This window comes from Pelophylax lessonae, assembly GCF_965119305.1.
Source record: "Pelophylax lessonae genome assembly, chromosome: 3".
NCBI classification, from domain to species: Eukaryota; Metazoa; Chordata; class Amphibia; order Anura; family Ranidae; genus Pelophylax; species Pelophylax lessonae.
The window spans coordinates 305,581,671-305,593,684 of NC_138770.1; the positions used below are offsets into that span (position 1 = coordinate 305,581,671).

A 12,014-nucleotide genomic window follows, 5' to 3' on the forward strand; every position below is an offset into this window, starting at 1 on the left:
TATTAATAACATCTATGATTATTAATTATAAATTAACTGATTGACTACCATTTACAGCTACACCAGATTTTGCAATCTTCAGTTTTAGTAAAGCAACCCCATTGTATAATAAATACCTAATGTGTCTGCGTTAGTCAGTTCTAGAAGATATACTGTATATGTTTCTGTAATCATATTTTAAGGAGCCTATTTTCTTTCATCGATTACATTTATTTTTGAATCAGGAGTTTACTGCTTATTGTGCCATACTGATCTGTTGTTCTGTGCTTTTCATTTATAGCTGTTATGATTTTCCTTTACCTGCTAATACAGTGTACTTTTCTCAACAGTGCCAACTTAATTTCTTCTATCCTATTTTAATATATGTGCTTCTCTAATATCTCTCTAATTTACTGAATATTCTTTTTCAATATGCGTTTTCTTTCTCTTTCTGAAATCAACTACCTGCTTTTTTGTTAATGCTTCGTGGCCTTTCTCCTCCCAGGGGAGCGTCCACCTCGCCCTCCGCAACCGGCTGCTCTAGTTAAGAGTAAGTTTATTGGCTCCCTCCTTCGCGCGCCCTGTTCCTGTCCGCTCTGTACTTTTCTAGTCCCTCTCTCTCAAGGTACAGAGTATTTGATCAGTGAAATTAACCATTTACTGGCATTTGGCTTAACAGTGTGCAGTGGAATGAGTGACTGACTCTTACCATTACTATACTTTTACCATCATTTTTATTACCCATCATTGTTGGTATTTTTGCATTTGAAAATATACAGTTCTTCTATGACTATACTGATTGGCACCTTGTTACCTAAGTTAATTTGTAAACCCTAGTGAGTTAAAACAAAGTTATTTGTAATGGCCTTCATTATTTAAAGTGCACTTAAGTGCACTTGAACCTTCCAGCACACTAAAGTATTTATATTTTCTGAAAGACCATTAAAAGCATCTGAAAACAAGCCCCTATTCATCTCTGTATCTAAGCATTGTGAATAAATTAATTTTCTCTTTCGTTCATTGATGGACACAGCTCCTTATTCTTCTTAACCATTGGGTTATACTGCCCCATACAGTAGGAGGACAATAGGCAGGAAAAAGCTTGACTACACCTATGGGCAGTCCCAGGGGGTATACACCCACTCTCAGCTATAGGCAGCTGGGATCTCTGGCCCTGGCATTTTTTTCATTTTAAATGGAACTTTTTTTCTCTCTTTTTAATATTTTGTTTCTGTGAGAACTACAATCAGGTGCCGGACTGGGTGACAAACTGCATAATATAGATCCTTAGGGTCCCCCCAGTCCGGCCAGCGAGCGTGTGCAGACCACAGCTCTGCACTAGGTCAGCCGCGACAAAGCCGCACTGGATGGGGGCTGGCTTGTGAGTTAAACATCTCGCAAAGATACATATGAACTGGCTTCGGCCTGAGTCGCAGCATTTCCACCTGGCCGACAGCACCCACATTACGATGGAGCGGTGTCCTGCTTGGAGCTGTGCCCACCCTGTTATTGATATGGTAAGTAGCTGTCCCCCCACTACCCCCGGAGGGTTTTGGGCTGGACATAGGCCCCTCCCTGGGATGGTCGGACCCACGGGTTGCCCTCCCTTCCACCCAACCCCTCTAAAATTGCGGTTACTTTGGGTCTTTCCTTGGAGGTTGCGGCTGATGCCGCGTCTCTTCCTTTTAACAACCACAGGCCCTCCAAAGCAGCTAAGGGTGTTCCTCTTTCCGCTTACCTTGACAACTTGTCACAAAACAATGGGATTGTCCAAAACCTAGTAGTTCCTATGTGTTCTTTGCTTGCAGTATCCTTATGAGGATTTACTGCGTTAAAGGTGGACGGTCCCACCTGTAGTTGACTTGCTGGTTTCCAGGTCAAATTGGGTTACCTTCATCCCGGTTGAGGAGTCCCCGACCTTTACAGGTCCAGCTAAAAAGAGGGGGGATGCTCTGGCCCGCCATATGTGCCCTATGGCTGGTTTGGCAATTAGGCCGGTAATTACTATTGCCCTGGTGTCGCAAACTCTGACCGAGTGGGCTAAGCTTTTACGCTGGGACCCGGAGGGAGAACAGCTTCCCCCTGTCTTTGCAGAGCCGGTGAACCAGTTGGTCCAGGGGCTATAGTTTGTGTGTGATGCCTCTTTGGATGCGGCTCCTTTGATTTCTAGGCTGTCTGTATCAGCAGTGATCTTTCGGCGTATTGTCTGGCTGAAATGCTGGTCTGTGAACTAGACTTCTAAAAAGGCCTTATCTAATCCCCCTCTTGTTGGGGATCACCTGTTTGGAGCTTCCTTTGATGACATCATTAAGTGTTCCACATGGGGAAGAGTAATCTTCTTCCACAGGCTACCAAACACAAGGAGCTCTGTCGTAGAGGTGGGCCATTCTCCTCATCTCCTAAGCGGACTCTTCGTCTCTCAGGGTCTCAAGACAAGGGTTCAAAAGTTACAAAGTTATTCAGTCAGGCTACGAGATCGAGTTTGGTCTTGTCCTTCCGGAAAGGTTTTTATCCTTCAAACCTGCACTTGTCCCTAGATCGCTTCTGGGGTCTCTTTGGGGCAGTGCAAGACTTGTTACTTCAAGGGGTGATTTTTCCAGTTCCAACTTCGGAACATTATCAGGGGTTTTTAAACCTCTTTACAGTCCCCAGGAAGAAAGGCAAGGTACATCCAATTCTGGACCTCAAGACGCTAAGCTGCTTTGTGCGAGTACAGAAGTTTCTCATGGAGTCCATTCACATGGTAGTGGCGTCCCTACTTCAGGGGGATTTCTTCTCGCTTCTATCGACATCAAGGATGCCTACCTGCACATTCTAATTTATGCTGGGTGCCAGCACTTTCTCTGTTTTTCCATGGACGAGGAGCATTACCAGTTTGTGGTGCTGACGTTTGGTCTCACCTCCGCACCTCGGGTCTTCACAGGAGTGTTGGCCTCCGGTTCTGGCATTGTTTGAGTCAGCAGGGCATCGCGTTACTGGGGTACCTGGACAATCTTCTTCTGCGAGCAGAGTCTCCGACTGCTTTGATGGACTACTGGAGATTTGCTATGTGAACTCTGAGGGAGTTTGGTTGGATCCTGAACATTCAGTAGTCTTCTTTAGTTCTGTCCACAAAAACTGGACTATCTGGGTCTGACTCTGGACTCTGCCTCAGCCAGAGTGTTTCTTCTTCTCCTCTGTAAAAACTCCAGACGTTGCAGGAGGATATTCAGCGTCTGTTGTTCAGCAGACAGTCATCCCTCTGGGCTTGCATGCACGTGCTGGGCCTGATGGTGTCCACCCTCGAGGCTGTCTTTTTGCACAGTTTCACACAAGATCTCTGCTAAAGAGATTCTGGCGAAATAAATCAAAGATCCACGGTCTGTAGCGGTGGCTTCACTCTCAGGCACTTCAACAGGGAAAATTCTTCCCCTCCTGTACCTGACGGTTGTCTCCATGGATGCCAGCCTGTCCGGGTGGGGAGGCGTCCGTAGCACAGATGTGCCCAGGGGGGTCTAGACTCTGGCAGAGCCCAGACTGCCGATTAGTGTACTGGAACTCCGAGCGATCAGACTTTGTCTGGGTCATTGGACAATCGTCTTCAGGGGTGTCCGGTAGGAATCCTTTCGGACAATGCCACGGCCGTGGTCTATGTCAACCACCAAGGGGCACAAGAAATGTCCTGGCGGCTCAGTAAGTAGCCAGCATTCTAAGGTGGGCTGAGTGATTCGTTCCAGCCCTCTCAACCTTCTGCCACTCCTGTGCAGGATTCAGGCAGAAAGGATTCTGGTCATTCTAGTGGCTCCAGACTGGCCTTGCTGGTCTTGGTATGTTGATCTGGTATGGCTGGTCGCCGATGCTCCTTGGGGACTTCGTCTCAGGGAGGATCTACTGTCCCAAAGACCAATCTTCCATCCTGCTTTACAGCCGCTGGCTTTAACAGCTTGGCTGTTGAACGCCAGGTGCTGAAGGATGGAGGTTTGTTTGTTCGGTGATTCCTATGCTGTTAAAAGCTAGAAAATCTGCCTCTAGGAAGATCTACCATCGTACGTGGAAGACGTACATTGTGTCGTGTGAGTCTCCTGTGGTTCATCCTCGCTCCTTCTTGGTGGATCGGATCAGATCTTAACCTTCCTTCAAAGGAGGTTGAACAGAAATTGGCCTTGAGTACCATCAAGGGTCAGGTATCGGGTTTTGGCGGTCTTTTTCCAACAACCTTTGGCCATTCACTCCCTGGTGCATACCTTTTCTTCAGGGTGTCCGACATCTGGTTCCTTCAGTGCGGGCTCCCTTGCCGCGCTGGAATCTTAATGTGGTGCTTTCAGCTCTACTAAAGCTTCTCTTTGAAAATATTCGGGAGGTTCCCTGCTTATGCTGCCACAGAAGGTGGCCTTCTTTGGTTGCTATCATCTCTCCATGCAGGGTGTTGGAACTGACGGCGTTATCCTGTCACTAACCTTGTGGTGATTCACAAGGATAAGGTGGTGCTTTGCCTCTGTTCGTCATTCCTTCCTATGGTGGTCTCTGACTGTCATTTGAATGCAGATATTGTGTTGCCTTTTCTGTGTCCCAAGCCTAACCATCCAAAGGAAATTACCTTGCATGTCTTTGCTGTGCCTGGGCAATTAGGGTGTACCTGGCAGCTACGGAGTGTTTTAGGAAGTCAGACTCTATTTGTGCTCACGGATGGACCTCACAAAGGGTTGTCTGCTTTTTCTGCCACCATTTTCAGATGGATCAGATGGTGGTTTTAGCCTATTAGGGGTCAGGTTCCTCCTTTCCCTGTTTAGGCGCACTCTACTAGGGCGCTTAGTGTCTCCTGGGCTTTCCGTCTTCAAGCATCAATAACGCAGGTTTGCAAGGTGGCCGTCTGGTCGTCGGTGCACACTTTTACAAAGTTTTTTATAAAGTAGTTGTGTTGGCATCTGCGGATGCTTCTTTTGGCCGCAAGGTTTTGCTGGCTGCTGTTTAGAGGATCTGGTCTTCTTTGAGGGTGAATTGTTTTTCAGGTGAGCTCCAGTTGTTTATGGTTGAGCTCTTTGTTAACTGATTGGCTATGGTTAGCCTTGGGAATTAATTTTCTGATGCTTTCCCGCCCCTCATGTTTAACACTGCTTTGGGACATCCCAATGGTTAAGAAGAATCAGGAGCTGTGTCCGTCAATGTACGAAAGAGGAAATGGGATTATTGTCTTACCGTAAAAATCCATTTCTCTGATGTTCATTGACAGACACAGCACCCACCCCTCTGTGGAGTTGGCTTTCTTCTGCCACTGCTTATAACAAAACTGAGCACCTATAGCTGAGAGTGGGTGTATACCCGCTGGGACTGCCCTTAGGCATAGTCAAGCATTTTCCTGCCTAGTGTCCTAATCCTGTAGGGGCAGTATAACTCAATGGATAAGAAGAATCAGGAGGGGTGTCCGTCAATGAACATCAGAGAAATGGATTTTAGGGTAAGTCAAAAATCCAATTTTTATACTCACAACACAGACATTAAAATAGCCTATAGAACTGCTGTCCTTCTGTCCCCACCACAGGAAACAAAGCCTGAAGCTTGATACATATGGAAAGCCCATAGTCTGGGCACAGGTGCATAAAAAGAGATAAAGATTTGCATATAGTCTTTAAATTGCAATCAAATAATTCAATGCATCTCTGTTAAAGAGAGGGGACCATGTTTCTGCAGAGAATAGTCATTCGTGTTGCATGCTTGGTGCTTTTAGATTTGCAGTGGTTTTCCTTTTAAGTAATGAACTAGAAACAGACATGTGGTATTGGGTGGTGCAGGTAAGTCACAGTCTCTGGTGATTCCAGAACTGATGAAGCTTTGTTTTTTTAAAGCTAAAGGCTCCTTCAAATCACGTTTGTTGGAACTGCCTAAGCATCCTTGCCCAAAGCAAAAAGCATTGTTTCCTATAGTGTGGTGCATTGCAGCGGTGTGTGCAACAAAAAAGTACTGCATGCATTGCTTTTTTCAGCAATCTACCACACTGCACTGTCACTGTATGAATAGAACTTTTTGAAACCTTACTATATTTTTTTTAAAAAATCTGGACCAAAAAAAAAAAAGGGAAACAGTGTGGTGCCCTGGGATTGGTGCATCAGGACTGTCCCTGTCAGTGCCCAGCACAGCTGTCTGGTGGGACCGAGCCCTAAACACAAAGAATACTTTTGCATTTAATGAAATGGAATACTTTACAAAGTGTACTAATAAGTATGGAATACTTTACAAAGTGTACAGTTATGATTAATGTTAGGTTTAAGCTAAAGTGTGTGGCCATGGATATATGCATACAGCTCATGAGATACTTCTTGATGCCTATCCATGGAGATTCAGACCAGCACATGCATATAACATGCACCTCTGTTATAAACACATACTATATTGTACATATAGCAGCTCAACAGCTCATGGCAGCAACGATACATACACACTTAAATAAAACATACTGTATGTACATTACAGTCTGAATTGACTGTAATTATTTGTACAGACATGTCTTTAAAACCTTTTTCTCATTTTGTCAATTCTGCTGCGTATTCTGAAACCCTTTCCAGATTTTTTAAAAAATGATCGATTATACATAAGAATTACTTTAAAAGAAACACGTGAGAAAATAAATGTTGTTTTTGCTGACATCTCCTTCTGAAAATGCTATTCCAAGAAAAGCATATAGCATTTGATTGGGTTTTCTAGGTGCAAATTGACACAACACTTTCTTTATATATAAAAAGTCTTTATTAACCAAGATTTTAAATTGGGACATACATACATATAAAGTGCAAATATTGAGCATGTAGTAAGCAATTTTCAATTTATATCTCTACATGTTTCACTGTATCAAGACAGCTTCTTCAGGATATTATGGGAAATGCTCTCCTAATTGGAGAAACAAACATTAGTAATTATAGCAATTATAACAATGTCATTTATTACCATGGCTTTATCATTATCAATCAATGGTGCTTACATGTTCTCGGGGACAAATGCTCTCGGCAACCAAAATAAAACGTAAAAAGGAGACGAGGTCACGAAAGTTCCCTCAAAGCCTCTATTAGAAAATTTGATGTAAGCAGGAAGATCATCTGGGAGACACCTCATTTAAGTGTAAATACTGGAAACTGGCATCTGGTGAGCCATAAGAGGCCACGTAGCACAGAGTGGATCTATCAATGGAGAAGATAAATACATTTGTAATTTTAGATCAACACCATATTTCCATATGTGTGCCTATGTAATAACTTAACACAAGAAAATTACCTTAAATTCAAAATTAGCCAGAGAAATATAGTCTGTCAGGAGTATGTGGTGCAACTAAAACCAGCGACCCCTCAGAATATTACTTAGATACACCAGATTCAGTCCGCTCTAAAAAAAGAGAGTGAGGAACCATATATATCAACCTCAGGCTATATTGTATTGTTTTTTGGATTACCAAAATTTAAAACGCTGTGTTACTTCTCACGTCTCCCCAGATAGTCTCCACAGAAGACCTGAGCCCACTGAGCAGCTATCCCTGAGCTTTATATAGTGTCTCTCACCTCCAGCGTGTGACCACGTTTTTGGGAGGCGCGGACGCCAGGGTAACCCGCCGCTCATGCGCAAGATGGCCGCGCCTTGTGAAACTGGCAGCGCCATCTTGGAAAGTCCGCCGACCGAATCAGGCATAGCCTGGATACTTGCGGGGGACCCACGCTGCGGGAACTAGGGAGGCCCTGCTTTCCACGCATACCCACCTGGGACACATCAGCCAAGCCGGAGCATGGATCACAGGGCCCCCAGGCGTCCATATGGTCACCTGCTCTATTCCAGCAATTACTATTTTATTCCATATAGTCTCATTGACTGATAATGATATAGCGATGATAATGATATAGCCATGGTAATAAATTACATTGTTATAATTGCTATAATTACTAATGTTTGTTTCTCCAATTAAGAGAGCATTTCCCATAATCTCCTGAATGAGCTGTCTTGATACAGTGAAACATGTAGAGATATATATGGAAAATTGCTTACTACATGCTCAATATTTGCACTTTATATGTATGTATGTATGTCCCAATTTTTAATTTTGGTTAATAAAGACTTTTTATATATAAAGAAAGTGTTGTGTCAATTTGCACCTAGAAAACCCAAACAAATGCTATATGCTTTTCTTGGAATTTATTTACAAGGGTGTGGTGCAATGTTGAACTTGTTTGGAACATCCACCCAGTAATATACTAACACTTCTGAAAATGCTAGTTGCCTGGCTGTCATGGGCTTCATTACTTTCTGAGTACTGACCTGAAACAAGTGTGCAAACAATGAGTTTGGACTTCACTGGCTGCATGTATTTTCAAGTCAGTAATGTTTGCCTGACAACTAACCATTTTGACAGAGGTCAGCAACTACATATTTCTCCCCGCACAAGTTTTCTTTAACTAAAATACTTCTGGCTAAATGAACACCGTCGCATCATAGAAGAAAATATTATATACCTGTATATAGCATTAACCTTCAGGGTTCTTGTATGTACCTCTGGTTCAATTTAATGGTATGTGCTGCACTGGCAAACCTAATAGAAATACCACAAGAGCAAGAAATGTACCCATGTATTATACACACAGTAATGAAATGATAAATTATCTTACTTTGCATGGCTTTGTTCTAGTCTGGTGCATATTTATATTTTATACGCTGTAGCCAAAGTAACTTGTCACTTCTACTTGCAAATTACTCTTGGAATAGTCTTTTTGTTAAACTTTTCAGTTCTGTTTACATTGAATCCCTCCAGTTTTCATGGTATAATGTATATGTTTATATACTATGTCAATACTGTAGAGCTTGTGCAAACTGTGCAAAAAATTGTGCAAAAAACTATTTATGTGTGCAAAATCTCGCAAAATCACACATTAATCGATCAATCAATCTTCACAAATTCAAAAAACGCAAATCATGTATAACAAGTCCATATAATGTCCATCAAATGCAAAACCAAACAAAATGCTTCTGTGCTTCAGTATGTGCAGGGATGGGCATGACCCCCCTCGTGGCTGTCTACTTACCACAACACACTTGGTCGCAGGCATTCAGGAAATGTTACTGCAGTGTGGTCATCACCTTTCTGCTGGACTGGACTGGTATCCTTAATCATGTGGAGAGATCCTTCCTGGTGGTCTTTTCACATCCAGAGTCCCCTCATGGGAAAGAAAAGGCCATCCATAGTGAAGTATGTTAAATCAAATTTATTTTCGCCATAAAAGAAACTACTTACAAATGTTTAAAAATTGTCAGCATATAGAACTCGGCTCGGTGGTTGCTGCTTCAGCAGCGTGCGCCTCACCGACCGGAAATTATGTCAGGTCCGCTCAGCCAATCGCTAGACGCGTTTCGCCGTCCAATCATGGCATCCTCTGTGAGCTACAGAGGACGCCGTGATTAGATGGCGAAACCTAACATAATTTCCGGTCGGTGAGGCGCACGCTGCAGAGCCGAGCCCACCGAGCCGAGTTCTATATGCTGACAATTTTTAAATGTTTGTAAGTAGTTTCTTTTATGGTGAAAATAAATTTGATTTAACATACTTCACTATGGATGGCCTTTTCTTTCCCATGAGGGGACTTTGGATGTGAAAAGACCACCAGGAAGGCTCTCTCTACATGATTAAGGATACCAGTCCAGTCCAGCAGAAATGTGATGACCACACTGCAGTAACATTTCCTGAATGCCTGAGACCAAGTGTGTTGTGGTAAGTAGACAGCCACGAGGGGGTCATCCCCATCCCTGCACATACTGAAGCACAGAAGCACTTTGTTTGGTTTTGCATTTGATGGACATTATATGGACTTGTTATACATGATTTGCGTTTTTTGAATTTGTGAAGATTGATTGATCGATTGTGTGATTTTGCGAGATTTTGCACACATAAATAGTTTTTTGCACAATTTTTTGCACAGTTTGCACAAGAACACACAGGAATATTGTTGTTGATTATTGATTCATTTATATGCTCATTTATTTATTTATTAGCAGCGCTGCAATATTTGGTTTATCATGTTTTAAAGGCACTAGCACTTTAATCTGCAGCAAGCAGCTAAATTAATGCACAGTCACTTTCGATAGATTTATTCATATATAGATTTATATATTTTTTTGCACTTTACCATAAGCGCGAGGCTATTCACTTTTAAACAATACTGTAGAGCATTAACTGAACTAAAGTAGTTTGCTATTTTCACAATTGAAAAAAAAAAGTTAATTTTGATACTATTATTAGATATTCACTAATATAGGGCACTTTAAAAAAAAGCCCAATTGCATGACTCTTATACTTTGTTTATATTCTATATTCTTAGAATCCAGTTATAATCCTATCAACGGAGAGGACGACTCTATATCATCGGGAATTAAAAGACTGTCTCTCAAAAAAACAACAACATCCAAAGGTCTAAAACTGGTTAAACCATCTGCACGGGTGGCTGGCACCAAAGTATCTGACCGCCACACACTTGGTATTAAGAGTAGCAGCTTTTCCTCAGGAGATGTGGCCCTAATAGACTTTGGAGAGGACATCAGTCCACTAAGCCCAGGTTTTATTTCTCCAGTAGTGGAACAGACTGCTCCCTCTTTAGCTAAACTGGCAATGGATGCCTTTTCACTGCTTGATAAAACTCCCCCCCAGAGTCCCTCACGCTCACTTCCTCGGCCTCTTCATCCAACTCCTGTGGTGGATTGGGACACCAAACCCCTTCCAGCCCCTCCAGCTTATGATGAGGTGGCACAGGATGAAGATGATTTTGAAGTATGCACTATAAATAGTCCTGATGTTCTATTGGCACATAGAGAGAAAATTACAATGACCCATCTTCAGAGGGCTAAAGACAAAGGTGAAGCTTACTATGGGTATGTCCAGGAAACAGAAAGGGCTCCTGTTAAAATAAAAATTGAAGACAATCTGTTCCTTCCGCCAAAGGATTCAAAGCATGCAAACCTTTCCCAAACATCAGAAATATTTGAGGAACTCCAGCAGGAATGTATGAAGAGACTACATGTCCCTCAGTCATCTTCACTGGCTTCCACTCCCAGCCCAAGCTCTTCTACTGGAAACTTTGATGTCACTTCATCTGAAGACAAACCACAAATACCACCACGAATTCCTATACCTCCCAGGCCAATTAGACGTGAGCATGAACGCTGGTCTGGAGAGTTGTCTCCAGCTTTTGGAGCTGAGGAGGTGGGTAGAGCTCCTTTACTGCCTCCAAGGGACCCATGGTCTCAACCCACATCTCGGACTCCTAGCCCTATGGCTCTTCAAGTGGGCTCTCCACAGCAGAGGTCTAACCTCTGCTCTCCCTTGTGTATAGGCCTTTCTACATCTCCAGGAAAACAAATGCCCACCACTCAGAGTTTTGCTTCAGATCCTAAATATGCTACTCCTAAGGTTATTCAAGCCCAAGGTAAAGATTCTTCAAAAGGTCCTTGCATCTTGCCGATTGTGAAAGACGGTAAGAAGGTTAGCAATACACATTACTACCTTCTTCCTGAGCGACCTCCATACTTGGACAAATATGAAAAATTTCTCAAAGAGGCACGAAGTCCAGAGGAGACCTCAATAAGCAGAAGCATATCTACTGCAACTGTTAGGCCCATGGTGCAACAAATGGACTATAAAGCCAACTTTTCATCTAACAACAGTAACTCTTCATCCAAAAGTGCTGTGAAGACCTCCTGTAGCTTGCAAAAAATTGTTTACGATGGCCCAGATAATTTTAGACCCTCAGAAAAAATCAGACTGGCAAGTAACCTTTTAATACTTTGTCTTGTTTAAAGCCATAAAAAGCTATATTCTGCAAATGAGAATGATGATAGTGTGTTAACAGAAGCCAAAACGTTTGTGCAGATATAGCACATTCTGTTGTGCCTGTAAAAAAAAGAATGTTTGCTTAAAATTCTTGATATAGAAATGCTGTAGGGGATAATGAACAGATTTTTACAATTGCATAACAAAATGCCACCATGTTCTGTTATTTAAAAAAAAAAAAAAAAAAAAAAGGGTTTTGGGTCATTAA

The 12,014-nt window shown here is 42.6% G+C and overlaps 1 protein-coding gene across 6 annotated transcripts in view; it reads left to right on the forward strand.

Moving 5' to 3' along the window:
- Nucleotides 1–12,014, forward strand: part of TNK2 (tyrosine kinase non receptor 2) — a 362,744-nt gene that overhangs the window by 322,149 nt on the left and 28,581 nt on the right. For 5 of the 6 annotated variants that reach the window (XM_082252264.1, XM_082252263.1, XM_082252262.1 and 2 more), the window contains 2 exons: nucleotides 485–529; nucleotides 10,302–11,740. In XM_082252264.1, the coding sequence (XP_082108390.1) occupies nucleotides 485–529; nucleotides 10,302–11,740 (1,484 nt within the window). The remainder of the gene's footprint in view (nucleotides 1–484; nucleotides 530–10,301; nucleotides 11,741–12,014) is intronic. The other variant, XM_082252260.1, reaches the window with a different exon arrangement.